General features: G+C 60.2%; 1 protein-coding gene across 4 annotated transcripts; it reads left to right on the top strand.

Moving 5' to 3' along the window:
• Positions 1-316: 316 nt before the first annotated feature.
• On the top strand, positions 317-27,243 carry CTNND1 (catenin delta 1). Of its 4 annotated transcripts, none has more exons than XM_066551797.1 (20): positions 317-352; positions 13,656-13,774; positions 14,520-14,833; positions 15,853-15,924; positions 16,182-16,340; positions 16,536-17,068; positions 19,989-20,452; positions 20,546-20,729; positions 20,987-21,104; positions 21,413-21,566; positions 21,943-21,960; positions 22,207-22,275; positions 22,927-23,054; positions 23,170-23,320; positions 23,559-23,751; positions 23,842-23,956; positions 24,486-24,573; positions 24,911-24,958; positions 25,076-25,173; positions 25,324-27,243. In XM_066551797.1, exons 3-20 carry the CDS (start codon positions 14,639-14,641, stop codon positions 25,429-25,431), a joined length of 2,895 nt encoding a protein of 964 aa, XP_066407894.1. In that variant the 5' UTR covers positions 317-352; positions 13,656-13,774; positions 14,520-14,638; the 3' UTR covers positions 25,432-27,243. The 4 variants fall into 4 exon arrangements, with proteins under 4 accessions (XP_066407894.1, XP_066407891.1, XP_066407892.1 ...); XM_066551794.1 differs by having other exon boundaries at positions 318-352; positions 25,589-27,243; XM_066551793.1 differs by having other exon boundaries at positions 319-352; positions 25,586-27,243.
• The last annotated feature ends 104 nt before the right edge of the window (positions 27,244-27,347 follow it).

Genomic DNA, 27,347 nt, shown 5'->3' on the forward strand with positions numbered 1-27,347 from the left:
CCCCACCGGGACATCCGCCCCGGACCCGCCCCGCTCCCGCCCGTCCTTGTCGCGCTGCTGACGCCGGGGGCGGCCCCGCTCCCGCCCCGCCCCGCCCGCCGGACCAACTTCCATTTTAGGTGCGGGAGCGGCGCGGGCGCACGGCGGGACTCGACCGACCCCGCGCTCCCCACACACCGCCCCGCGCCGTCCGGCGGGACCCGGCCTGACCTGCGCCGCCGCCGCACCGGGTGCCCGCCTCGCCTCTCGCCTCGCCGCCGCGGCGGGACCCGCGGAGCGGGCCGGGCGGCCGTGCCGCCGCCGCGGGGCGGGACCGCCCCCCCTCGCTCGTCCGCCGAGGAGCCCGGCCACGGTGAGTCTCGATCGCGGCTTCCGTGCCGCCGCTCAGGGGGTAGAGGGGAGGTAGCAGAGCCGGTGCGGGCCGGCGCCTGCCGGGCGCCGCACGCCCCCGCGGCGGCGGCGGGGCGGGACGGGCCGGTCCTCGCCCGGCGAGGCCGGATCGGGGCTCGGCCGCGCTCTCCTGCCGGGGCCGGTCGGTACCGGGCCCCGGGAGTCCCGTCCTGCCCGGGAACCCGTGCCAGGCGCGGCCGTGCCCCGCGGGACCGGTGGGGCGGCGGGGCCCGGCCCTGGCGGGGGCGCTGGCGGCGCCCGGGAGCCCGCGGGGAGCGACACAAAGGCGGCTGGGCCGGGCGGCCGCCCCGCTCCCCGCCCGGGGCCGCCGCCGCTCGCCCTGCCCGGAACAAAGGCGGCCCGTGTGCCAGCTTCCCGCGGCCGGCACCGGCGGGCCCCCCCGCCCTCGGGCGGGGATCGGGGTTGGGTCCCTCCGCGGGGTCTCGGCCGGAGCGGGGTCCGGTTCTCCGTCTGTGCGTCCGGCCGCCCGGTTCGGCTCTGCCGGTGTGCGCAGCGGCTCCTCGGCCGGTGTGTCGTTCGCCTGCGCCTTTGTTCTGCCGGGGAAGGGGACGGTGTGCCCGGGGGGGTCAAGTGTGCGGGTGGGGCTGCGGCTCCTCCTAATGGAATCGCTCTGAGCTTCAAAACAGCCCGACAGGCCCGTCCGCCCGAGCTCACAAGCGACACCAACACGCTTCCCGAGGAGGCAGGACGGTGCTGGAGCCGGCCTCGGGGGTCTGCTCAGCCGCCGGTTCGTTCTGACTCTCCCTTGGCCACACTGTCATTTAGCGACAGCCCGGCTGCCTCCCCCAGCGCTGGTCGTGCCTTCTCCTGTGACCGTCCCCGGCATCGCTTTGACCTGCACGGTGGGCATTCCTATGCCTCCTCGGAGCGTTGCTGAGAGGAAACTTAGCTTGGGCTGAGAAAGTTTGGGTGCCTCTCAGTCATGAGGGCTGCTGGCATCTGCGAGCCACCCGCGGGCTGGCAGAAGAGAGGTGGGGCACCTCCGTTATGGCCCTGGGCTTTGGGCAAGGGAGCCTGGACATCAAAGCTTCCTCTGATTGTTGGAGAGAGGGGTGGACCTCCTGGAGTGCCTCCCTCTCCCTCCAAGGGCTCGGTGCCCTTGCCCTTCCAGGGAGCCAGTGACGATGGGGCTCACAGGGCGTTGTCTGGGGGGCCTGGGCTGTCTTGTGACCAGCAGGAGCTGGAGGCTCCTCTCCCAGGGTTGTGGCACCCAGGGTTCTGCCCAGCTCCTGGTGAGCCAGAGAGAAGCATCTGGGTGCATGGAGCCTTGTGATGGTATTGAACTGCAGCTACCTGTGGTTTCACTGATGCCCTCCCTGTGCTGCACAGATGCTTTTGGACTTGACTGTCCAGGTCTTTGGTGTGGAGAATTGAGCTTGTCCTCAGCTTTGCAGGCGTGCTGGGTTCCTGTAAGCCACGCTCACAGCTTCTGTTTGAAGTTTCAACTTCCATGCCCTCTCTCCTGGCTGTGGGAAGGTGGGGTCAGTGGCTGGCTGGTGACTCCCAGGCTCCAGCCTCTGCTGGAGCTCCTGCCAATGGAGCGGGGCTGTGTCCGCCAGGTCAGTGGCAAGAGCCTCGGCAGGAAAATTATTAGTCGTCTTCTCCAGAGTTACCTTGTCTGCTCCATCCTGCTCCCAGGGCTTTCTTGAGGCAGGTTGTTTACGTGCTGGTGTTTGCTCATGCTCTGTCAACAGCATAAAGGCAGTTTTTAAGGATCTGCTCTTCCACTTGGCTGGGTTTGGCTGGACTCTTGAGTGTGCAGATGACTGTCCTTTGCCGTGTGCAGCATTGCTGGAATCTCGTGTGGAACCTTCCTGGAAGCGGTGGGAGGATGAAAGTGCTCGCTCAGTGGAGCATGCTGGGCTTGCCTGGGCTGCTGCAGAGGGGTGAGCCTCCTCCCTTCCGACACAGAGGTCAAGGCCTGATCGTTGTGGTTGAGGAGCCCTTGAGGCCATCCCTTCCCTAAAGATGGGCTGGGAGTCAGATGAATGGTCCAGCCCAGACCGCGGAGCCGGCGTCTGTCCCTGGATTGCCTCTCATTTCTTCCCTCCTCCAGCCTCTGGCACAGAGATAAGACCTTGGCCCATTGTATCTGCAGTGGAGGTGGCTTTAGGACACCCAGAAAATAATAGTGTGGCTTGGATCATGCCTGGAAGGCTGTTGGCTTCTCAAAATAGCTTACCAGTGTCTGTGGCCTTAGGGAGAAAGTGCTGGGTAAAGCTCTTGGTTTCCCTTCACAACAACCCCTCAAAACTGTCTCTCATTTACTGCTGGCAGGGACAGAGCCCTTTCCCAAGACTGTGGTGATGCTGTCTCCAGGGAAGTACAGAGCCCTCCTGGCTCTGAACCCTCGTGTCTCTGCAGCACCGTGGCTGTGTCCTGTCCCTGCCTCGCTGACAGGGAGAAGCGGAACCCGGAGCTGGTTTGGGTCAATAGAAGACAACAGGTGTTGCCGGGATGTGATGACAAAAGCCGAACCTGGGTAATTCAGGCACTCCTCTGTGTGTGACACAGGGCTTGGCCAGCAGAGGAGGTTGTCCTCTGGCACAGAGTTCAGGAATGTGCCTTAGCGCTAGGCTGTCAGAAAGGAGTTGGATTTACGGGCTCTTGACCAAAGTCCTCGAGTTCTCTGAGGTGGCTACAACCTTTTCTTTGCTGTATATCATCTGAGGAGGCTGTTCGGGGGAGGAAATGGTTTCTTAGAGCCAGTTCTTGTGCTGGAAACCCCCAGCAGCAGGCTGATGAGTCTGTCCAGCTCCTGCCTGTCTTGTGCTTGTTGCTAATCTGCCTTCCTTCCCTCCAGGAAGGCTGCTGGTGTTGGTTTGGCACAGGAATGCCTGTCCCTCTGCCCTGTCCAGTGACTGCTGTCTGCGGGGCCTGACCTCTGGATTAATGTGCTCTGTTGTGCTCCCGTGTGCCTTCAGCCTGTTGGGGGGCTTTGGGGTGGCAGTGGGTGCAGTGTGATCCTCCTGTTTCCCTTTGGCTGTGGAGGAAGCAACTTCTCCCTGTGAGAAATGCTGCTTCCTTGTGGTGGCCTGTGGAAGGAGGGGTGAGATGAGTTGGCTCTGCTGGGTGTGGGGGCAAACCAGTGACTAAGGAGCGCAAGCTGCCAGGCGTGGTGCCAGGATGGGCCAACCCTTAACCTGGGTGCCAGTCACCTTTGCTTTCCTCTGCTCTTCCCAGCCCAGAGCAGCTGCTGGTCGGAGGTTGGCAGTGGGACGTCTGCCATGGGTCCAAGTATGGACCTTGGACTGGGGTGGGAACAACTGGTCCCTGCTGCCCAACCCTCCATGCTGGCTCCTGCTGCCTTGAGGGAGATGTGCTTCCCTGCCAGGGGGTGCTCATAGGAGTGGTGGGTGCCCAGGAACTTGTGCCAGTGTCCCTACCCTCACGCTGCAGGTCCGTGGTGACTTTGCACTGCAGAGCTCTTACCTACTGCAAGAATGCTTGTGCCATTGCTGGCCTGAGGGCCTGAGCCAGGCTTACCCTGTGTTTTGATTTTTAGCAGGTCTGTGCCCAGATGTTTGTGCTGATGGGACGGGGAATTTCTGCTGTGGTACCAGTCTTGGTTGGGTGCTTGTCCAGGTGTGCCAAGCTTTCCAGCACAAACAGGGAAGGGTTCAGGCAAATTGGGGTGAGGGCCAAGCCCTGGGAAGAGCTCTCTTACAGCCTGGCCAGGGTGGTGGTGCTCTGGAAACATCTGCAGCTCCAGGGCTTGTATGAGATGCCCCTGGATGGGCTGGGGTTGGTGGCAGCAGTGTGCTGGGCTCCTATGTGTGAGGGCATGAGCTGTTCCTGTACCTCCATCCTGGCCCTGACTGCTCCTGTTCCCCTGGGCGTTGGCCCTGGTCACAGCAAATGCTGCTCAAAGTTCACTGGCCCTCCTGGGCACACCTGAGCTGTACCTGCCACTGCTGGGTGCCCGAGGGCTGGGCTGTAGGCACCAGGCGTGGGGAGAAAGCAGCCAGAGTGGGCAACTCTCTCTTCTCCCCTCGTCTCACACAGCTTTTGCAGCTGTGAAAGCACCTCCTGCATAGGAGAGAGGTTACCTGGGGGAGGGAGCAAGGTGGCCCCATGTGTGAGTTGGAAGGCCTTGGACTGGATGAATGTGGGGAACTGGTTCCCGCCCATGCAGAAGGAGGAAGGCGTCTGGCTGTCCCCAGACAATCCCTTTTCCTCTCAGCCCCATCTCGTGTGGTGCTGGGGCTGGTCCGTTCCGAGAAGAGCCCCTGGCTCTCTCAGCTGCTTCCCGGTGCTCCCGGTCCCGGCCCGGGCGGGAAGGGGAGGTGGTGCTGCTGGGCTGTGTGTGGGTATCTGCTGTGGGTGGGAGGGAGTGTGTGGAACTGCAAAGACGAGTTTTTCTGACCTGGAAGGGTGGGTCACCGGGGGTGTTTGCATGCTGCTGGCAGGCCCCTTGCCCAGTGGAGTAACACATTCCTGCGAGCGTGTTGCTGCATGCAGGGCTGCTGCTTGCCATGCTTGACTTGGCTGTGGGCAGGTCGGCTTGCTCCAGGGGGAGAGATGTTGTCCCCCTCCTGCTCACTCGGGTCTGAGGGGGAGGAGGTGAAGAGCCCAGGGTGTTTCTGGGAGAAATCCTCTCTGATGTGGGGGGCCTGCTTCTCCAGGTTGGCTTTGTGCCATCCTTACTCTCTCTTCTCTTTTTTGCCTGTTTTTACCTCTAGAGCACACTGGTGTGGCAGAGCCACTGCTCTCCCCTGATCTCTGCCCAGGGTCTGTCCCCAGCAGCTGGCTGCAGTGGAGAACCACTCACTTCCCTTCTCCATTCTCCTTTTGGCAGCAAGAGGAGCCGCCCTGTGAAGGGCAGGTGGATGGGCCTGCAGAGCAAAGCTCTGGTAGAAATGAGAGCTCTGAGGGGACTCATGCTTGGCTTCCCGGGGTGCCCTGTCCTGCCTTCAGGAGCCTTGGCAGCCCCTCAGTGTCAGGGAGCTCTGAGGGAGTTGTGCAGACAAGGAGATGATGAGGTGTGTGAGGGAGGCTGGAGAGCTGGCTTAGGGGCCACGTGTTGTGCTGGGGTTGTGGTGTTGGTGCTGCCATAGCTCTGCAGGTAACCAGCCCATCTCTGGGGCATGGCGGGCACAGCCAGAGCCTCGAGGGGTTGGAAAACATCTTCCACTCTCTCATCTTAGAATGTTCCCAGCCCTGGACAGGAATGTGATAGCACTGTGGGTGAGGAACCCTCGGATGTGTTCCCTGGAGGCAGACTGCTTCCAGCAAGCTGGAAGGCCAGGCATCTGTTCTCCTGGTTGAGCCATGCTGGCCTCCTGGCTGGCCCAGCTGGCTAGGGCTGGGCTGGTGGTGGTGCCCATGCCTGGCATTCCCAGCCTGGTTCCAGATCGTCTGCATGCAGGCCAGGGGCAGTGGGGAGTGGCCCTTGGCAGGACGTCGTGTTTAGAAACTTGCAGGAAAGGGAAGCCACGATGTCATCTCCCGTCTGACCAGGAAGCGCAGGTTTCCTTCCCTTTGGCTCGCACAGGAGCCTGGGAAGGTGCTTCTCAGCGAGAGCTGGGGGTGCAAACAGTTGGGGCAGGGGGCTGGGTAGGATGGAGTCCTGCTGGCCTGCTGTCCTGTTTGTCCCTTGCTGTTCTCTGTGAGTGCTGGCTCCTGCTAGCCTGTGTGTGCACCTTGTGGGGCCTTGGAGTGCTCTGGGGGACTTGCTGACACCCTGCTGCAGCAAGGTCCCCCCCTGTCCCCACCTCCAGCCGTGATTCACTCCCTGGCTCCTTCCTGATGCTTCTCCAGTGGCTTTCCTTCACCCATTCATTACAGCCCTTGGCAGAGCCCTCGGAGCCATCTCCAGCAGGAGCTGGGTACCTGATGAGGTCATGCCGAGCCGGCGCGTTCAGCCCAGCCCCGCGTGGTTTGTGCTCTGACTCAGCCCGTGGCTGCCCTACCTGCTCGGGGAGTCCGGGCTGGCTGGGGCGAGGGGGGGCAGGGGGTCCCACTCCTGGGCCACTCCCTCAGGCCGGCTCGTCTTAATCTCGGCAATTCCCTCCTGGCCACTCCCTCACCAAATGCTACTTCACCTGTTTGCTCAGTGTGGGCAGGGGAGGGTGTCTCCTTTTTAAGAGGGAAGGGTGCCCTGTCTGCCTCAGGGGTGCCCGGGTACCCTTTGGATGGGGTGACCCCAGGTGGGGTTGCTGGGAAGGCTGGGGGGCTGTGTCTCCTACCCTTGTCCCCACTCCTGGTCATGGTTCTTTGGTGACTTGCTGGAAAGGCAGATAGTGCTGACTGCCCCCAGCGGTGCAGGTCCTGTGCTGGTGCCAGTGAGATTCCCCTGTCCTCCCAGGCCCTGCTCCTTTGTCCACTGGTTGGAGCAGGGCCTGGAAGCCAGGACCGGTTCCTGGGGCTGCAGGTGCGGGACAGGAAATGATCTCAAGTGACTTCCTTGGGAAGAGGGCTGTGGGAAGTGCTCTATGCCTGGGAAGGGTCCCAGATCCATGTGTCTGGGTGCTGGGCTGGCACAGGTAGCTGTAGGTGCTTGTCCCCGTGGCCTGACGAAGGGAGGCTGCCCCTAATCCTGCTGGGAATGCTGGCCACCAGACTGCGGCCTCTCTGCTTGCGCACAGCCAGCAGCACTTGTGAGCTCTGGAGTAGCTCATGTGCCCCTGGGATGGGGAGCTAGAGAGAGCGGTTTCCCCCATCTGCCGTGCCCTCGGCTTGGCCAGGCAGCCTCGTGTCTCACTGAGGGGACTTTGCTCCCTGGCCTCTGCCAATATGGCCCTTATCTCTGGTGTGTTTGTTTTCTCTACGGGAGAGAGGCAGCTGAATGGGAAAGTTGAGCCCGGCAGAGGGTGGGGGGACGGGTGAAGGGCAGGGACATTGGCATGGCTGGAGCCTGGGGGGCCGCGTTGACCTTCAGCTCAGCGCCAGCGTCCACTGAGCATTGTGGCCATGGGGACAGCTCATGTCCCCCGTCGAGGTGGCCGCTGTTCCTTGGGTGGAGCAGGGGCAGCCCTGCAGTCCCCCCAGCTCACCTGCTCGCCTCGGGCCGCGCTGGCAGAGCCGGGGGCTGCTGCCTCCCCCTGCCCGGGAGCCGCTGGGTGAAGCAGGAGCCCGCTGGCTTGCCAGAGTGTGGCCTGCCCCGGGAATGCTCTGGCCCCATTCCCAGAATCCGGCGCTGGGTGTTTGTTTGCTGCTGCGCCCCCGAGGTCTGGTGCTACTGTGACAGGAAGCGGGGACGCCGGGGGGAGGGAGGCCGGCCGCCGGCTGGGGATGTGCCTGTGAAATCCCTTTGTCCCTGCCGAGCGCTCAGCTGCGAATTCCCACAGCGAGGAGAGAGCCGCCTTTGTGCTGCTGCAGGGCTCCCGACATGTGAATCTCCTGGGCCTGGGGGTGTGAGCCGAGGGGCTGGTGCTGAGAGGTGACAGGGACCCTGCTTGCTACTGTCCCCAGGGTGAGGACCCTCACAGCAGTGCCCCGTGGCAGCAGGGCTGCTGAGGTGTCCCTGGGCGGTGGGATGCAGCAGGATGTTGCTGGCAGGAAGGCTCTGGCCCTGTGGCCATCCCGCTTGGGGGCTGCGGGTGGACAGAGTCTCTGCCTGGAGCCCAGCGGCTTGGCTGCCCTCCTGCACCCCTCTCCTCCCTGCAAATGCCCAGGGAAGCTCATCTCCCTTGCTCTCGCCACGGTGCTCCATCCAGCCGGTGCAGAGGGTCGGCAGCTTCCCGGCTCTCCTTGGAGGGAAGGAGCTCCTGGCATGCTGTGTCTTGGGCTGTGCTCAGAGGGGGGTGAGTGGCCCCCGGCGTGCCTGGGAGGGACAGCTGCCCCGCCGCAGGATTGCTGGCATTCCAGCAGAACAATCCCAGCTCTCCACAGCCGACCCTGCACTGCTCCGTGCTCGGCTGCCTCACTCTGCGCCCTGCTGGGGTGGCACCAGTCCGGTGACCTCAGCGTGGCCAGGGACACATCCCTTCCCCAGGGGATTGCCCGTGTTTCACAACCATCATCGGCTGTGTCCAGACCCGTCCTGCTGACCCGACGGGTATCTCCGTTCTCAGCCCCCTGCCCTGGCTCAGGGAACGACCCACGCTCCTGCTTCCTCCCCTCCAGCCCCACCCTGTCCTTATCGCTCCCTCCTCATCCTGCTCCCTGGCTGCTGGCCCGCTCCCTTATAAGGTGCGATCTGCGCCCAGCTTGCATCTCCAGGTGACTCCCCTCTCCTAAGGGAGGCTTTCCCAACCCATCCCGGCTACGTGGCCATCATCCCTGGCACTGGGGGCGGCAGGTGAGGTAGGCCAGGTGGCAATCCCGCTGCCAGTCCAACCAGTTGGGTGTCAAGGGCGGAGGAGGAACGGCTCCGTGCCTGTCCCTGCCCGCGGCGCCACTCCTGGGTGTTCACCTGCCGGGCTCCTGCCGTGACCAGCACCTGGGGCACGGTTCCCCCGGGGAAGGTGTGGCTGGGCCGGAGCAGGAGCAGGCAGGCGCCCAAGGCGGTGTCCAACTGCTGCAGAGCTGCCCTTTCCTGGCCACCTGCCAGCCTGCCCAAAGTCCGCTGTGCTCTGTGACCTGCCAGGAGGAAGAGCCCTCCTGGGGGCCAGGGCAGGAGGTGGGGAAACCTCTCCCCTGATGTAGGCTCCAGCAGGGCCGGAGTAGGCTGGGGAATGGGAGCAAGGGGCCTCACTCAGCCTGGTAGCAAAGATGTGTCAGCCTGGGCAGGAGTCCCTCAAGGGTGGGTTGCTCTGAGGTGATGGCTGTGGGCACCTTCCTGCCTCTGGGGTTGGGAGAGAAACAGCCAAAACTCTCCTTCACCTGTGCAGGGATATGGGATCTACTGCTCACCATCAACTGTCCTGCTTCCCCCCATGGCCTGAGGGCCATGGGTGCTCTGAGCTGGACATAGGAGCAGATGAGCTTGGGCCTGTGGTCTCCCCTCCCATGCTGCTTCAGCCAGGCTGAGGTCTGAGGGTTGATGTGTGAGCCTGGACCCTGTGCTTGGCATGGGGAAAGATGCCCAGGATGCTGGCTCATTTACTTTTTAGGTAATTGAGACTGACCAGAAGCCTGTAGTGAATTAGCAGGGCTGTGAGCCTGTGCAGGGCAAGTGCACTGCAAGCGCTCGGACAATTGCAGGCTTGAATTATTGATGGAGTTTCTGTTTTTCCTAAGTGCATCATGATAGGCAGCTGGAACCAGGAGAATTTGTTACTTCCTCTCTCTCTCTCTTGGATGGGATCTGGTGCTGAGAGCTTTCAGAGAGTGGGCAGCCAGCTGGCTCTCCTCAGGCCCTCAGGCTGAGAGAGAAAGGCCAGTTACTGGAGTGCAGTTGGGGACTGTGTTGCAAAATTCCTCAGGAAGAGCATCCCTCTTTGTCAGCCTGGCAGGTGGGTCTGGCCCAGGAGCCCCACAGGGGCTCAGCCAGCCTGAATGAGGGGCTGTGTCCATCCTGACTCTGGAGCTGGAGAAGGGCTGTCCTCATGTTTTATGGTGTGGGGGGCTGCCAAGGGTGTCTGGCCATGGTGACAAACCTTGCCATGCGCTGGACAGGTGTCTGGGGGTCACAAACAAGCAGTGAAGCTGTGTGAAGGGCTGGGATGTGGCAGACAGAGCTGATGCAGCTCTGTTCCCCCTCCCTGGTGGCAGCAGGATGATGGCAGTGTGTCCCATAGCAGGGTGCTGGGGCGGGGATGATGTGGCAGAGGAGATTCTGACTTTGTAGGTGCTTGGGTTGGACTTTGCCCAAAGTGTTCTGTGCTGAGGCAGCAGCCTTAGCCCCAGGGATCCCAAGACCTTTGGGTGATAGCTCTCCAGGGACTCAGGGCATGGGGCAGGGCTGGAGCAGGTTGTTGGAAGAATCCATGTAGAGGACTCTGCCGGGGATCCCCTGTGCTGCAGCGGTGCTGCCTGTCAAGCTTCTAGTCTGAGTCTTATCTGCCAGATCTTGTCCATTTTCACTGCCTGTGGACTACAATTCCCCATCTGCTGGTTTGGTCTGGGCCCCGGGGTTAATCTTTCCGTGGCAGACTCCAGGAAAACACTTCTGGTCGGGAGCCTTCAAAGCCTGGACTCCATCCTCTGGCAGAGGAGGGTGCAGGTGAACTCTAGGTGGGTATGTCTGTGGTTTGGCCCTGGAAATTTATTTTTCCAGGCAAAGGATTTATTCTGTGGGAAGGCATTTCTGCTGGAGAAGCTGGGGTGAGAGGTTTTGGAAGAACCTGCTGTGGCACAGCTGGCTGCAGCAGAAGAGCTGTGGAGGGCTCAGGGTTTGGGGTGCCTGTCTGACTGTATCCAAGCCTTTATCCAGACGGGAGAAATGTGGTGGGGAAGTTCCATGCACACAGGTGGGCTGGCAGCTGCTTCCTGGCCAGCAAGGGGGCTCTGCTCCCCAGGCTCTGTGACATCTCTCCAGTGAACCTGCTCTGGCTTTGGGACCTGTGGGTACAGCACAGGGTGGGGTTGGTGCCGGGAAGTTGGGAGATAAAGCCAGGGGGATTTAGGTGTGAAACTTCCTGAGTCGCTGCATTCTTCCCTGGGTCCCCTCGTACTAGTTGCTGGGGGGACAGAGATGATTCTGCCCCTGGGGCAAAGCTGCTCAGGGTGTGCTCTGTCCTTAGGTTTTTTGGTTTGCCCTGAACTGAGCCAGCTGAAATATTTTTGGCTTGCTGGGGTTTTTAAGTAACGGGTGTGTCAGCAAGTGCCTCTCTCATGATGAAAAGGCTGTCATGAGCCATCCTCAGAGCCGGTCAGGGTCTGGCTCTGAAGAATGCTCTGTAGTTGGATCTTCAGAGGCTGGGGGGGAGGAGGAGGGGAATGGGCGCAAAGCGATCCCTGGAATTTCACCCTTGCGGGTTCCTGTGTACTTGGCTTTGCACTGTCACCAGTAGCTCACTGGCTGGAGGGAGCAGGATGCATAGCTGAGGCTCTCCCCTTCCTGCCCTCCCTGTCTCATTCCAGAGATGGCCACTGAGTGCCTGGGACAGCATCGGGACGTGTCAAAAGGGGTCCTATCCCTGAATGTGGGGCAGGTTCCTCACTGCTGAGAGGTGTATGGCCAAGTTTGGGGTTTGTGTGCCAAACCCAGGAATGGCCGTACTCCAGCCGGGATGGTGCTGGCTTTGTCTGAGGAGACAGCTCTTGCTGACCTCTCTGGACCTGGCACTGCCTCTCTGTAATTATGTCTTTAATCCCAGATCGATGAAGACAATGGCTGGAACGAGAGTAGAGGGAGCTGGTCTGTCCTGGTGGAGGAAAACTGGGAGACACCCCGTTCTGCTGGCGCTTCTTGGCCATCATGGAGCTGTGTCCGGTGCTCAGGGCAGGAATGACAGCTGTGTAGGCAGTGCAGCCCCTCCTTGGCACTGAGTCTCTCTGTTTAACGTGGCCTGATCCTGCTGGGAGGCCCTCAGGTGGCCCCTCCTTGAGCATCCACTGGAGCCGGAGGGTGCGCGACCTGTCCTGTTCCTTCCCTTGCTGTTGTGTTTACTCCCTGTGGAAGGGACGGGAAGGAAACAGCCTCACAGCTGCTCTGGCCCCTTATCTGGGGCCCTTACAGCCCTACAAGTTTCATTGTTAGTGTCCATGTTTCCCAGCCCCATTCCCAGGGAATGTGCAGAGGTGGGGATTTGGGGCTGGGGTGCTCCTGTGGGCTCTGTGGGCCCTTCATGGCAGCCATGTGGGAACAAGGGGGCTCCTGTATCTCCTGTCCACGCTTCCCACAGATCCAGACCCTGCTGGTCTACACTTGCTGCAGGCATGATCCTCTTCAAGAGACCAGACCAGCCAAGTCTCTCCATGCACTCAGGGAGTCTCTGCCCTCCTGTGCCCTAAAAATCTGCCTCTTCTGCATTGGGACAGTTGAGGGCTGGCCAGGGAGCACAGCTGCTTTGACAAGGCCATGTTGTAGAGGATTGCTTCTCCACAGTTCTCCTCTTTTAAAGGGTTTGCTGAAATACCACTCTGGAAACAAATCCCATTAAGCCAGGGGGACTGCTGGCTGGGATTTTGGATGCTGCAGTTGCATAGGGTGTCTGGGGTGGTAGGACTGCTCTGTGTCCAGTGCTGGACAGCACTGGGATGTGGCAAGGATGCACTCCCCTTCCATCAGGGGGTCCTGGAAAGGCTGAGGATCTGTGCCTCTGCTTACAGTGGGTGGTAGCCCACCAGAGATAGGGAATGTTACTCATGGATGAGAGCTGGGATGTATCAGCACTGTTCTGGGAGGCACCATCCCTCTCCTTTGGAGAATCCTGCAAATCCACAGGGCAGGGGAGCAGCAAGGAAGGGTCAGAGCCATCCCTGCATTTCCATACAAGGCTCGGGGAGCTGATCTGATGGAAAAACCTCAGGGAGTACCTGTTGCAAGGTGGGAGGGGTGGAAAGCTGCATGCATGAGCCAGGAGTAATGTTTGGGAGCCTCCAAAAGCTTCTTAGGCTCCGGAGGGTGGTGGGCTGTGTTCTCCCTGGGGTGGGTGTGCCACGGCTCCTTCTCCTGCTGGGCACCATGTGGGCACAAGTAGAGCAACTGGATTTTTTTATTGATGAAGGAAGATGATAGAGTGGCAGTGACCAGATGGTGGAACGTGCTGTGGACGCCCTCCAAAGCACTTGGAAAACATCCACCCTGCATGGCTGGGCTCCGTTGTGGCAGTGCCACCGTGGCTGACACACGAGGGAGGCTTTGGGGAGCAGAGCCACAGGAGCAGTGGGGAGGGCTTTGACAGATCAGAAGACTTTACTGAGCTGCTGTGCACCAGCATGTGCTGCGGGATGGGTCTGGAGGGGCTGCAGGAGGTGGCAGGAACAGGGATGCTGCCTGTGCGAGCTCTCAGCGCCGGGTTGTCCTTATCGGCCCTCCGGGGCGGTGGCACCGGGGAGGGGAGTGGGCAGAGCCGCTGTTGGAGACCGTGGGAAAGCAGCCTCTGTGCTGCCTGCCTGGCTCGAGCGAGTCCCCACATGCCTGCCATGACTGCACAGCTTTGGGAAAACCTCTCGGGCTTGCAGGGACTCGGCCGGGCTGCGCGGGAGGGGTGGAGGCTGAGCCCTGGCCACTCCTCTCCGCCTCTGCCGTTTTTCCGTCGGTGGGAACAGTGAGGGCTGCTGGAGTCTCCGTGGAGCTTGGGGGGCTGTTGTGGGGGCAGCGCCGCATTTGCCACCCCACCAGCCTGACCAGACCCATCCCTCAGAGGGGAGGGGGTGGGAGAGAGGCGCCTGTTTCCCAGTTCCGTGCCTGCCCTACCTCCTGTTTAGGGCTTCTTGTGTGTGATTTTGACCTGCTCCCGCTGTCCCTGCAGCTCTCTTCCCTCCTGCTTCCTCACTGTGGTGGCTGGGCTGTTTCTCCCATGACTCTCTGCGTCTAGACCTGGTTGTCCAGTGCCTTTGCCAATCAAACCTGAGCTTCCTCCTCTGACAGGTCTGTATGGAAGAATATTGCTTTTCTGTACCAAAATGTTGATTATGCCTCACTTGCTGTTCTCCTTTGGGCGGGGGTATTGGAGGGGTCCAGGCCAAAGCCCATCCCCAGGTCTGTGGGCTGAGGATTCTTGGAGGGAGAGCCTGGTGGATACCTGGAGGGTGGTGAGTTTTGGCAGCAGTCAGAGGGGCTCATGTGATCCCCCTAAAGGATTCATTCCATCCTCTTTCCTGGCTACGAAGGAGCTGTGGAGCCAGGGCTGTCTCCCCATCTCTTACCATACTAGGGAGGAGGGAGCGGATAAGTAGCATGGCCCTCTCCCTCCACCCTTCCCTGGAGGAAGCAGTAGGATGTGGGTCACTTCTCATTCTTCAGGAGTGTCCCCTGCCCCACCCCGGGGACATGCCCTCCCCTTCTGCACTGTCTGCCCGCAGCTTTTCCTTGCCCATGAAGTGTTCCCTCAGCCCACAGCAGCTGTTCTGAACTTGGCTCAGCCTCAACTGTTTGCTGTGCTGGGGGGACCTTCCATTCCCACAGTGCCACTTTTCAAGCTTTAACGCTGGGGCAGTTTGCAGCTGAGTCCTGCTCCAGGACCCTCTTGCCAGCTCTCTGGTGATGGGTGGGAGCGGGTGTTAATGCCATAAGATTTTTTTTTTTTTTTCCTGTTCTGAAAATCTGTCTTAATGAAATCAGTCTCTTCTGACCGCTCTTCTCTCCTCCTTTCCTCCCCCAAAATCATGTGCAGTGAAGAGAGGGGCTCCTGCCCTTCTGGCTCATTTTTCCCACCCTCACCTTGACACCAAGCCGCCTCTGCTTGTGCCTCCCCGTGCCCCCCGCCCTGCCCACCCTGGGCACCCGTCACCCATGGACGACTCGGAAGTGGAGTCGACCGCCAGCATCCTTGCCTCTGTCAAGGAGCAGGAGGCACAGTTCGAGAAGCTGACCCGGGCCCTGGAGGAGGAACGGCGCCATGTCTCAGCCCAGCTGGAGCGAGTCCGGGTCTCCCCACAGGACGCCGGCCTGGGCTTGGCCAACGGCACGCTCACCCGGCGGCACCAGGTAAAACACCCCCTTGGCACAGGGGCGTGCACAGGCTCCTGGAGCCCCCGGAGCTGCCTCCCCTCATGGAGCCCTCCTTGGATACGGGAGGTGGAGGAGGGCGTGGCTGTTCTTGTGGCACTGGTGTACCGGAGTCAGTCTGGGGGTGTGCAGACCACCCTTGGCAGACAGAGGCTTCAGGAGAGGAGGTGCCAGTCTGGAGGGTCTTGCTGCCAGGTCGGCTCTGCTCTGGTTTTGGGAAGGTCAGAGGTTGGCTGTGCTCAGTTCGAGGGCATCTCTGCTCCCCATCCCTCTCGGCTGCTTGGAGGGCAGCTGAAATGCTGAGGCTGAGGTGTGCGTCTCCCTCTGTGTGTGACAAAGGACAAATCCCTGGACTCTCTCTGTCTCCACATGGCCAAACCAGGGCTGGGAGAGATCTTCTCTACAGGGCTGGAAATGTGGTTTCATCTATCTTGGCTTGAGGCGTCTCCGCACTTTTTCAGGCTCAGTCTTGGAGAGGGGTGTTTGGAGGGCTGGTGCATGGTGGTGTGCAGGAGCCAGGTGCCTTTCTGGCTGTGGAAGGTGGTGGTGCCAGGAGGGATCTGTGGGGCAGGGCAGGGTGGACAGAGGAAGAGTTCAAGTGTCAAACAGCAGCACCCTGTGATTGCTCACCACGTGGTTCTCTCAGGCCCATGGAGGCCTCTGCGGTCACTGGTGACTCCTGTGTCAGGAGATGTGGAAGGTGTCCAGGGCCCTGCCAGGGAGCAGGGAAGGATTGTGGCCATTCCATCAGGAGTGTGCAGGAGAGCTGGTTTGTCAGGGTGTCTCTTCTGACTACTCTTGCCCAGGCTGACCTAGAGGAGATTTGCTGCATGTGGCACAGACCCCTGAGGAGGGTGCTCCTCTGCTGGGGGTCCCGTGGGGTGCATGGTGGGTGTCTCTGTCAGATGCATGAGATGGGCTGCTCAGGCCCTGCAGGAAGTGAGGATGGGTGTAGGAGATCAGTGTAGTAATGGGCCTGCTGCCCTGCTGTGTTTCAGAACGGACGTTTCCTGGGCGATGCTGACCTGGAAAGGCAGAAATATTCAGATCTGAAGCTCAACGGGCCACAGGTAGGGGGAGCTCAGCCCTCTGGCTGTGGGCAGCCTGCTTACTGTGGGAAGGTGCTGGGGTGCCGGACAGTGCCCCAGTGTCCCTATTCCAACTGGGACAGGGTGATTTGGGCTCCTCGTGCGGCCCCCCTGTCTTAAAGGTACCTTTTTCCGAAAGGCATCAGGGCTCCCTGTGAAGAAAGATCTCCCATCCAGCTGGCACCGGGAAGGCCCAGATTGGTGACAGGGCCTGACTGCCTATCACTTTTTCCCCTCAGGACCACAGCCACCTCTTGTACAGCACAATCCCCAGGATGCAGGACCCGGGCCAGATCGTGGAGGAGACGTACACCATGGAGGAGGACCCGGAAGGGGCTATGTCAGTCGTGTCTGTGGAGACATCAGATGATGGGACAACTCGGCGTACAGAGACCACGGTACGGGCCTGGGGACACCATGGAGGGACAGGGCATGGTGAGGGACCCTGGTGGCTGGGTGCTCTGCCATGAGCTGAAACAGGGTGGGAAATGTACCTGAAGTAAAATGCTGGGCTGGAAGGGGAATCTGGGAACACAGGGACATGATAGGCTTCCTGATGTGAGCATGTCCTGCACGTGTGTCACCCCTTCCAGGTGAAGAAAGTGGTGAAGACTGTGACCACCCGGACGGTGCAGCAGGTGCCGGTGGGGCCCGACGGGCTGCCTTTGGAGACGTCCCCCGTCACCAGCAACTACGTCCAGACCATGGACAGGAACTTCCGCAAGAATGGCAATGGGGGCCCCGGCAGCTATCTGGGCCAGGCAGGCACGGCCACCCTCCCTCGCAACTACCACTACCCCGACGGCTACGGCCGCCCCTACGAGGACGGGTACCCGGGCAGCGACCACAGCTATGGCAGCCTGTCCCGTGTCACCCGCATCGACGAGCGCTACCGCCCCTCCATAGACGCCTACCGGGCCCCCAGCCGCCAGGACATCTACGGCCCCCAGCCCCAGGTGCGTGTTGGGGGCAGCAACATGGACCTCAACCATTTCCACCCCGAGCCCTACGGCCTGGAGGATGACCAGCGCAGCGTGGGCTTCGAAGATGTGGACTACGGGCTCATGTCTGACTATGGCACGGCCAGGAGGGCGGGCACCCCGTCTGATGCTCGGCGGAGGCTCAGGTACGTGGCGGGAGTCTCTGGGGTGTCCCTTGAACTTTACCATCCTTGGAGGAAGGAGGACCATGGACACAACACTGTGAGCTGAGTCAGATGCGGCTCGCACAGGAGAAAACTTGCATCCGCTTCTAATTGTCTGCTTAATTGGTGGTTAGACCTGGGTGCTAATTGAGCTGGTCGTCCTGCAGCCAGGAGTTCCAGTGGGCAGCTGGATGTAGCTCCAGGCCCTTCCCTCTGTGCCACCAGGGCTGTGTGTGCCCCAGTGTGGCACATTCCTCTGGGAGCGGTGCCTGTGTGGGTTGTGTGTCGGGAGCAGCTGCAGTCCCATGATTGTGCTCTCCTTGAGCCAAGAGCAGCCCCGGGAAGGGGAGCTTAGCCCAGGCTGGGGTGAGCAGGGCTCAGTTCCTGCACAGCCCGACCCTGCTGCAGGGCAGGGTGGGAGAAGCTGCTCAACCTGTTTGGCAGCAGCAGCTTCTCCCCCTTGTGTGTCTGTGGTGATGGCTGCTCCTCCAGCTTGCTGGGCTATGCTGCCCTCGGAGGCCAGAGCAGGGTCCTGGTGGTCCTTCTTGCCCTGCCAAGCACTCAGGATGTGACCTTCCTGAGGCTATGACTCCTGCCCATTGGTCTCTTGTGCCAGCTGTCCCTGCACAAGCGTTGCTTCCTGCTTTGCTTCTGGCTGGGCTGTCAGCAGGGCTTTGGGCAGGTTCTAGGGGTGGTGAGGTAGCATGGAGCAAGGGGCTGAGACAGAGTCCTGGAGATGGAGAAAGGACTATGCCAGCACCTCCTGAGTGCCCCAGAGTGGGCCCAGGCAGGCAGGTAAGTCTTAGCACAGGCTGCCTAAGATCCTGGGACATAAAACAGAGGCAACAGGAGGGACCTGGGGGAAAGGAGGCTCTTGCCCCAGTCCCTGTGGAGATCTCCCAGATCCAGGTGCATGCTATAAATCTGTGGTAGCTCTTGGCTGCCAGAGGGACTGAAGGAGCAGCTTTGTCTGTCCTGGTGGCTGGTGCCAGCACAAGTGCTTCTGGGCTATGGTGAACCAGTCAGGGCAGTTGCTCACCCGGATGGATTTGCTCGGCCTCCTCGCTTTGTGCAACTTGTGCCGGCTGGAGGAGGGCAGGCAGGGCTGCTCCAGGCTTCTTCCTCCTTGGGCAGCCCAGGACAAGCCAGTGTTGGCAGTTTTGAGGACGTGGCCATCAGGGAGCATGTTGGGCAGAAGGTGTTACACAAGTAACCCCTGGCTGCTTGTCCAGACAGAGACTCTGGCTTGTGTACTTTCCCTGGGCTGTGTCCTGGGTGGCCTTTGAGACCATGGGTCCCTTCTGCTGCGCAGGAAGGTGTCTGTGCTCCTGCTCCTCCATGTCCTGCAGGAAGGGGGTTACAGGAGTCAAGTGCAGGAACTGCAGCCAGGTGGGAGACTGGGGTATGTGGGTCACGTAGAGGGAGAAGGTCAGCTCTGTTGGAGTTGCAGGAATGGCTCAGGGTATGAAAGATGGGTTGATGGGCCCCTGAGCCAGCTCTCCCTCTCCCCGGGCAGAGTGATAAAGATCATAGCAATCTGTGGAATCCATGTGCTGTTGAACTTGGCTTGTCCCCCACCTTCTCAGTTACTGTCCACACTGGCTGCCCAGCTCACAGGAATGGGAACAGGGAGAGCAGCGTCCCCCCTGCCTCAGAGATGTTTGTCTTGAGCAGGAGCCTGGCTGTTAACGACTTCCTTTGGGGAGGCAGCTCGCCAGGCACGCGGAGCCCGAGGAGCGCCTCAAGCCGCGGGACGCTGTGCGTGCTGGCTGCCACCGGCTGCAGAGAGCTCCAGCCCCTGCTCTGGGGTTCTGTCAGAGCTCCCTCTCTGCAGGGAAGAGGGTCCTTCCCATTCCCTGCCTGCCCCATCTTGCCTGGAGGAGATCCTGCACAATTGCAGCGTGGGATCCAGCACCACAGTGGGCCGGGAGCTCCCTTTTGGGGAGCGCGAGTCTTGGCACAGGAGTGGGATCAGCTGCCAGTTGTGTTGGAAGGTGTTGGTGGCTGTGTCTCGCTCCAGCCTCGTGCTGCTGCTCCTCGGCACCTCTGAGCAGCCAGGCATGGGTCATGTCCCCACTGGGACCTGCTTGAAGCCAGCCTGGCGGCCTGCTGCCACACCTGCTGGCGGGCTGTGCCACTGTGCCCAGGATTGTCCGACTGTGGAAGTGACTATAAAGCTGGTGGCTTGGGCAATTCCTGTACCAGAGGCTGTAGGAAGGGAAGTGATGGCAGCAGCAGGACCTTGCCACCATCCTTGTAGGGATACTCAGGGGCAGGAGCTGCCTGTGCCTGATCCAGGAGCTCTGGAGGTGCATGAGCAGCCCCTGGGGCAGGTGTGAGCTGGAGTGGAGGTACAAGCCTCTCCTTGGGTCTTACTTGAATGTGCTCTGTGCCCTCACAGCAGGGATGACTGAGCTGTCCCTTCCCATCCCTTTCTGCTGGAAATCTACTGGATTCCTCTGCCTGGGGAAGGATTATAGTCCCAGTGACTGCAAAAATGGGAGAATCTGGGATTTGAGAGGTGTATGTTCTGGGGGTGGGAAATGTTTCTTTGGCATGCGGGCCAGTAGTCACACTTGAACTTTTATGTGCTTGTTTGGGCTCATTTCCAGTGCTGCCAGTCCGTGTGTGAGCTGTTCCTGGCCAGGGCAGGGTCTGGGACCATGGCTCTTCCCTGAGCCTGTCCTGGGAGCCACGAGGTTGATCCCTGGAGCCTGTGTGGCTCTTGGTGCCCAACTCAGCCTGTCCCCAGGACAGCAGCACACCTTGCCTGTGGGGCTGGCTCTTGCCTGTGCAGGAGTCAGAGACCAAGATCCAGCTTCATCGCTTCTGGTGGGCTGGAAGGGGCACTGCCTCCCCCGGTCCAGGACTGTGCTCAGACGCCCTCTGCCCTTTCTCCTAGGAGCTATGAAGACATGCTGGTGGATGAAGTGGCCCCCGACCGGTACTACTGGGCCCCGCTGGCGCAGCACGAGCGGGGCAGCCTGGCCAGCCTGGACAGCCTGCGGAAAGGGGGCCCGGCCCCAGGGAACTGGCGCCAGCCGGAGCTGCCGGAGGTCATCGCCATGCTGAGCTTCCGGCTGGACGCCGTCAAGTCCAACGCGGCCGCCTACCTGCAGCACTTGTGCTACCGCAACGACAAGGTGAAGACGGAGGTGCGGCGGCTGAAGGGCATCCCCGTGCTCGTGGGGCTGCTGGATCACCCCAAGAAGGAGGTGCACTATGGTGCTTGTGGAGCTCTCAAGAACATCTCCTTCGGCAAGGACCAGGATAACAAGATTGCCATCAAGAACTGCGACGGGGTGCCCGCGCTGGTGCGCCTGCTGCGCAAGGCCCATGACATGGACCTCACTGAGGTCATCACAGGTAGTGGCTGCAGGGAGGGCAGGACAGGCTGGCACCGGGGGTGGGGTCTGTGGTCAGGGGGCAAGCGCTCACCTTCCACTTGTGGCCTTGCAGGGACGCTATGGAACCTGTCCTCGCACGACTCCATCAAGATGGCCATCGTGGATCACGCACTACATGCCCTGACTGATGAGGTGGTCATTCCCCGCTCCGGCTGGGAGCGGGAGCCCAACGAGGATTCCAAACCCCGCCATATAGAGTGGGAGTCAGTGCTCACCAACACCGCTGGCTGCCTTAGGTATGGATCTGACAGAGCACTGGCCTGGGTTTGGGCTGCAACACTCCTTCTGGGCTGTTCCTGGCACTTGCAGAGGACTGTGGAGCAGCTGCTCTCATAAGACAGCTGCTGGTGGTGCAGGCCTTGAGTTTGGAGGCGTGTACCCACGGTGAGGGGAGCTACAGGAGCTGTTTTCTCTCTCGAGCTGTGTGGGGTGTGGGCTGCCCCTCGCCTCCCCTCAGCTGTCTCTCCCATGAGGGTTCTCTTCTGCCTGCCAGGAATGTGAGCTCAGAGCGGAGCGAGGCCCGTCGGAAGCTGCGGGAATGTGACGGGTTGGTGGATGCCCTGATCTACATCGTGCAGTCTGAGATCGGCCAGAAGGACTCTGACAGCAAGGTACCACAGCAGGATTGGTGTTGGGAAAGGGAGAGCCTGCGTGGGGTGCACCTGGCACTCTCGGACCAGGAGGTGTCTGGTACTCAGCCTGCAGTTTGGGTTGGAATGTTGGCCCTCCAACAGGGGCCTGATTGTGTCACTCATCCCCACACCACTGTCACCTGACTCAGGGCTTCCTGATCAGCCTGGATAAAATCTTGGCTTGAGTTTTCCTTGATCTTTAAGCTGAAGGCTGGGCCAGGCCCTAGCTCGCAGACCTGGAGTACTGCTCCCTGTCTCTGGGTCAGACACTCTGGTTTTCTCCCCAGCTGGTGGAGAACTGTGTGTGCCTGCTGAGGAACCTGTCCTACCAAGTCCACCGTGAGATCCCCCACGCCGAGCGCTACCAGGAGACGCCCCTTGTCCCTGCCAACAACGCTGGGCCCCACAATGCCAGCTGCTTCGGGGCCAAGAAGGGCAAAGGTTCGTGTGCCAGCAGCAGGGAAGGGAAGGAGGGAGGGGAACAGAGACAGGTGTTGAGGGTGGTCTGGGGTCTTTGTGCTCCTACTCGGGCATCCTCGTGTGAAGCCTGAAGGGCAGCTTTCTCTGGAGGCGCAGTGATCCCTGCTTCCCTGGCTCTGGGAGCTGTTGCTTGGCTTGCCCAAAGCGTTTGACACAAGCTGTGGTGGCGGGATGGTGACGGGTACATGTCCACTAATTCCACGCCTTCCCTTTTCTCCTGTGTTGCCCCTTCCCCTTCCCTTTGCTTTCTTGCCAAATGATCTGCCCCATGATGCTGTCGGCACTTCTCTCCTCCTGCCTCCCCTCTCTCCTGTCCTTCTCTCCGCCTCACCAATAGACGAGTGGTTCTCCAGAGGTGAGTGCACTCTTGGTTTTACTTTTTCCATGGTTTAATTGGGTGCTTTCTCCAGCTCTCTTTGCCCCCCTCCCCAGCTGGGCACATTCTGCCTGCAGTGTGGCTAATGTCCCCAATGTCCCCTCTTGCCACACGCTGGTCGCTTGGCTTCAGCTCGCCTCTGGGCTTGTTCCTGCAAGTGGCAAAGAGCTGTTGGGCCGAGGCGGGTGGGGAGGAGTCTCACACCTCTCCACTTGCCCTTCAAAGGTAAAAAGCTCCCAGAAGACCCTGGTGCCGACACAGTGGATTTTCCCAAAAGAACAACTCCAGCCAAAGGTATGCTCCTTGAGTGATTTTGCAGGACCTGGGTGTCAGGGCAGCTTTTGCTACAGCAGCCTGGGAGACAAGCAAGTGAGAGGAGCTGTTTCCATTGAAGTGAGCCTCTCCAATGGGCAGGAGTTGGGTTTGGAGCAGGAATGCCCAAGGCATTCCTGGGCATTAAAACATGAGCTCTGCCAGTACTTGTGAGCATCTTGTGCATGGATGAGGTCTGCACTGCCTCAGGACAGGTTTCAAAGGGAAATACTGCCCCAGGGGCTGAGCGACAGCACAGTGACACAGCCCTCTGTGGTGGTCTCAGACTTGCCAGCACAGTTTCCCTCTTGTCTGCTCTTCACTCCTGGGCATGAAGAACACGCATGAGTTAAAGCTAAAATCTCAGTCTTAAATTGTTCCTCAGCCATGAGGATGAGGAAGGGTCATTCCCAGAAGCCTCTGGGGACAAGTGTGAATCACAGCCCCATACCAATCAGTGGCTGAGGTTTCTAAAACCCTGGGGCAGCCTGGCCCTCTCTGTGCCAAGGATCCCACTCCCTGGGAGCCTGGGTAGAAGCTTCCAGCTTCGTCTGCCCAGCAGTGCCCCTTTGGATTAGGCAGACACTAGTAGAACCCTTGGATAAAGCCTTCCTACCCTTGTCCTCCTGGCAGGCTATGAGCTCCTCTTCCAGCCAGAAGTGGTGCGGATATACATCTCCCTCCTGAAGGAAAGCAAGACTCCAGCCATCCTGGAGGCTTCAGCAGGAGCCATCCAGAACCTGTGCGCTGGCAGCTGGACGGTGAGTGCCCGCGGAGCTGGGACAGGGAAGGGGAGCTGGGAACACCACCCGTGGGGCTGGCTGGCAGCGGTGTCCCCAGCCCCGGGTGACACGGTGGCCCTGTGCCTCCCCGCAGTATGGCCGGTACATCCGCTCAGCCCTGCGCCAGGAGAAGGGGCTCTCCTCCATCGCCGACCTCCTGAGCCACGACAGCGAGCGCGTGGTGAAAGCGGCGTCCGGGGCACTGCGCAACCTGGCCGTGGACCTGCGCAACAAGGAGCTCATCGGTGAGGATGGCACGCTCCCTATATCCATGCAGGCTGGGCAGGAGCTTCCTCCTTCTCCTCTTGGCTCCTGGGGAAGTGTGTGGGCACAGCATCAGCCCAGCCTCTGTCTGCTGCCCTCACCCAGAGCAGAGAGTGCTGAGCTCTGCAGAGAGGGAACAGCAAAACAGGTCACCTGTCAGTGGTTTTCCCTTCAGACCTGTTCCCTGCTTGCTCACACACAGCTGTTTATCCTTCCCAGGCAAACATGCCATCCCCAACCTAGTGAAGAACTTGCCTGGAGGCCAGCAGACCCCTGCCAAAAACCTCTCTGAGGACACAGTGGTGTCAATCCTCAACACCATCAATGAAGTGATCGTGGACAACCTCGAGGCGGCCAAAAAGCTCCGGGAAACACAGGGGATCGAAAAGCTTGTGCTGATCAACAAATCTGGGTAGGCTCTGCTCAAAGGATGATGCCAGGGGTGGAGAGGGGCTTCACTTTCTCCAGGTTTTCAAACATCTCTTCCTTCACCTCTTTCTAGGAACCGCTCAGAGAGAGAAGTCCGGGCAGCTGCCCTTGTCTTGCAGACAGTCTGGGGCTATAAGGAGCTGCGGAAGCCCCTTGAGAAGGAAGGCTGGAAGAAGTCAGATTTCCAGGTGTGGGGATGCCCTGTGGTGGCCCGGGTGGTAGGTGGGATCCTGCAGTAGGGCAAAGGGTGTTCCTGGATCTTAGCAGTACTGGCCTGTGGCTCTTCACCTTGCTGGTGGCACTGGGCACCCAGGGAGGTGTCCCTGTGCTGTTTTTCAGCCAATGGCCAGCAGGAAGTCTCTGCTAGGAACACTCTGTAAAGTGTCATGTCCTGCGTCTCACATGAGGGAGGATTTTTGTCACTCTAAGTGCTGCTGTGGCAGTGTTGAAGAACAGGACTCTCCCAGGCTCAGTTTCCTTCCCAAAAACAGGGATTGGCCTTGCTGCTGGAGGGCCAGGCACTGCCTCAGTCCAGGCAGGCCCCCCACTCTGATGGGGATGCAGTGGGGGCTTTGGCACCTTCTGCTTACTTTGGGCTCCCACTCAAGGGCTGTGGGAGGATTCCTGGGTTTGTGCTGGTGCTGGACGGCTGGAATGTGCTGATTAGGAAGGAACCTCTGGGCCCAGGATCTGAGTGGTCACTGTCTGTTGCTGTAGGTGAACCTGAACAATGCCTCTCGGACCCAGGGAGGCAACTCCTTTGATGACAGCACCTTGCCTCTCATCGACAGGAACCAAAAAACAGGTATGTGCTTGCCTTCAGCACCGGTGCCTGCCATCATCCCTCTGCCTTTTGGGGGGGCAGCTGGTGTTTGTCCTCTCCCTTGCTCTTCAGCTTTGGCTTCCCTGGCAGCTCAGCTGCTCACACAGGGCCATTAGTATGGGCCTTGGGTGGCTTTTCTGGCCATCAGTTTGGGCCTTAGATGGCTTCTTGGGGCTGGCACTGTAGGTCCTGTGTTGTCCTTGGGTCACAGAGCTACAGCTGCAGCTGGGCCTGGGCTCCCCCAGCTGGGGCAGGGAGGAGTTCTTCTGCAGCTCCTGACTGCAGGAACTTTTCCTGATGTGCTCTCCTGTGCTTGTAGACAAGAAATCCTCCCGGGAGGAGATCCAGATGAGCAACATGGGACCAGGTAGGAGAGGGACTCCCTCTCGGTATGAGGGGGAGCAGGGCAGTGTCACATCTCCTGCAGGGGTGGTGCAGCCCCCCATGGAGGTGACACGACTGACTGTCCCCTCTCCTACTCCAGACAACTATTCCACACTCAACGAGAGGGACCACAGCAGGACGCTGGACCGATCCGGTGACCTCGGCGAGATGGATCCGGTGAAGGCGGCACCGTTGATGGTGAGCAGCTCTCTTTAACTTGGGAACAGTGGGATGGATGGGTGCAGGAAATGCCACGTCACTGTCCTGTCTGCCAGAGGAGAGGAGAGCTGGGCTCCCACAACTAACACCCCCCATGCCATGGCCCCTACTAACCGCATGTGTCTGCAGCAGGAGGAGGGGCAGGAGTCGCAGCCTGAGGTAGAGGAGGAGGAGGAGGAAGATGCTGCTGTGCCCTCCCCCATGTCGGTATGTCCCACGGTGTCCTGCCCAATCTGACAGTGATGACAGATCCTGCTGTGCTCTTAGGGGTGCTTGGCCAGCCAAATCCTGCTCCAATCACTGCTGCTGCAATCACTGGTGCTGTGATCCTGCCTCCGCCCTCACTCCCTCTCCAGCCTTAACACTTGTCCCTCTCTCTCTCTCTCCGCAGCAGAAGATCTAGCTGGCCTCCCTGCCTCTGTTCCATTTGGGTTGATAATATATTATATATATAAATACATAACTCTTCATGGTGGAATGGACCGACTTTTACCTTGTCTTATTGTTGGAATTTTGCTGGACTCTCTGTGCCAACCATCCAGCCAAACGCCTGGGCCGGGTCCCCAGGGCAGCCCGGGCCACTCGGTCTCCTCCGGGCCGCTGCACCTCCCTGTTCTGGGACACCACCACTGAGAACTCCTCCTCCCGTCCTCCACCACCTCCTTCCTCCTGAGAGTAAAACCTTCCTGCCTGACTCTGCCGGATCAGCCGGCGTGGATGCTGCACAAGGACTCGGATCTCTGCCTTGACCAGGAGCTGCCTTCTCTCCCACGCCTTCCCCCTGCTCCAAGGTGTCGGACAGGGACTGGGACCTCACTTGCCGCCGCCTTGTTTTTGGTTTGGTTTTGTTGCCTATAGGATATATTTTTTCGTGTGGGATCACTCTTCAACCAGCGCCATGGGGACAGCAGGAGCATCCCTCCTCCCTGAGGGCTGCAGGACCAGGGTCCAGGGGCTGGAGGCACAGGGGCCAGGGGAAGGAAAACCAGCAATAACGTCTCTTGCTTTGCTCTAGATGAGGCTTTGGGGGCATGGGGAGGGAGATCCAGCTCTGGATCCTGCAGAGGGGGCTGGATGGGGCCCTGGCTTCCACCCAGTGCCTGTGTGAAGAGGATCCTTCTGTGAGGAAGGAGGTCAGTGCTGGGGCATGGGCCAGGGTCCCCACGGAGGGAGGAGATGCGGCAGGGTTTTGGGGAGAGCAGGCGGCTCGGGGCGCACTGCGCCGGGCCCCTGGAGCTGGGATCCCGCGACGCTGCCCCGCTGACTTTATCTTGACACGTGCCTTTCTTTTGCCACTGTGAAATAGCTCTTTGAATCGTACTGTCCAGCTGCTTCCCTGGGAAAGGGGAGTTTCCTGGCCTTCCGGCAGGGCTGAGCTCTTCCCTTGCCTGCTGGGAGCCTTACCTGTCTGCAGTGGGGCTGGGAGCCTCTTGTGGGGGGAGCCCAACCCCCCTGCCCTCACTGAGAGGGTGCGGGGTGCTCATCTGCATCCTGGCCTGGGCTGCCACGGGAGTTTGGGATGTGCTCCTCCTCCTCCTCCTCTGGCTGTGGTGCTGGGGCACATCCATGTGCTGTGATCTTTTGGGGGGCCCTGGGGCTCCCTGTGCAACTGGAAGCCTCTGTAGGAGGCTGCAAACTGGAGCAGGAGCTCTCCCAGCCCTGGGCTTCCCCCAGGGTGGGCTCTCGGGGCATGGGGAGGTGGCAGGGGCAGAGCTGGTGCCTTGCTCCTGCCACACTTCCCCCCCAGCTCTGGCTGGGCCTGCCCTGCTTCCAGCCCCACCTCAGCTCAGTTGGGTTTTGTTCTGGGATCTAACTCTTCTCTTTTCCTTTAAATATGTAAAACACTAATTCCTTTTTTAATTTTTAATTCTAAATGAACCAAAAAAACAGCATCCCCCTTCTCTCCTCCTTGGCCCTGGTGGGGAGGGGGGCCAAGGAGGTGGGGAGGGGGAAGCGCCAAGCCGTTCCTTGTCTGATTCCTGTGCACACTCTTGTAACGCTTTTAAAACAAAATGATTTTTTTATATAAATAAAGTTTTTAAAGTGTGATGTGTGCCTGCCCCCTTTGGTCTTTCTTTGCTGCTGAACCCAGCTCCTTTTTCCAAGAGTGGTGGAAAAATTTGTGACAAACCATGTGGTATTTCCCAGCCCTC

The sequence above is a fragment of the Molothrus aeneus genome, chromosome 6, assembly GCF_037042795.1.
Source record: "Molothrus aeneus isolate 106 chromosome 6, BPBGC_Maene_1.0, whole genome shotgun sequence".
Taxonomy (NCBI): domain Eukaryota; kingdom Metazoa; phylum Chordata; class Aves; order Passeriformes; family Icteridae; genus Molothrus; species Molothrus aeneus.

Excerpts from the sequence above, each read along its gene's own strand:
- CTNND1 (XM_066551797.1), top strand. The coding sequence starts at position 14,639 with ATGGACGACTCGGAAGTGGAGTCGACCGCCAGCATCCTTGCCTCTGTC. Across the intron at positions 15,925-16,181 it reads TGAAGCTCAACGGGCCACAG|GACCACAGCCACCTCTTGTA; the intron begins GTAGGGGGAGCT and ends TTTTCCCCTCAG. Across the intron at positions 23,321-23,558 it reads GCGCAACAAGGAGCTCATCG|GCAAACATGCCATCCCCAAC; the intron begins GTGAGGATGGCA and ends TATCCTTCCCAG.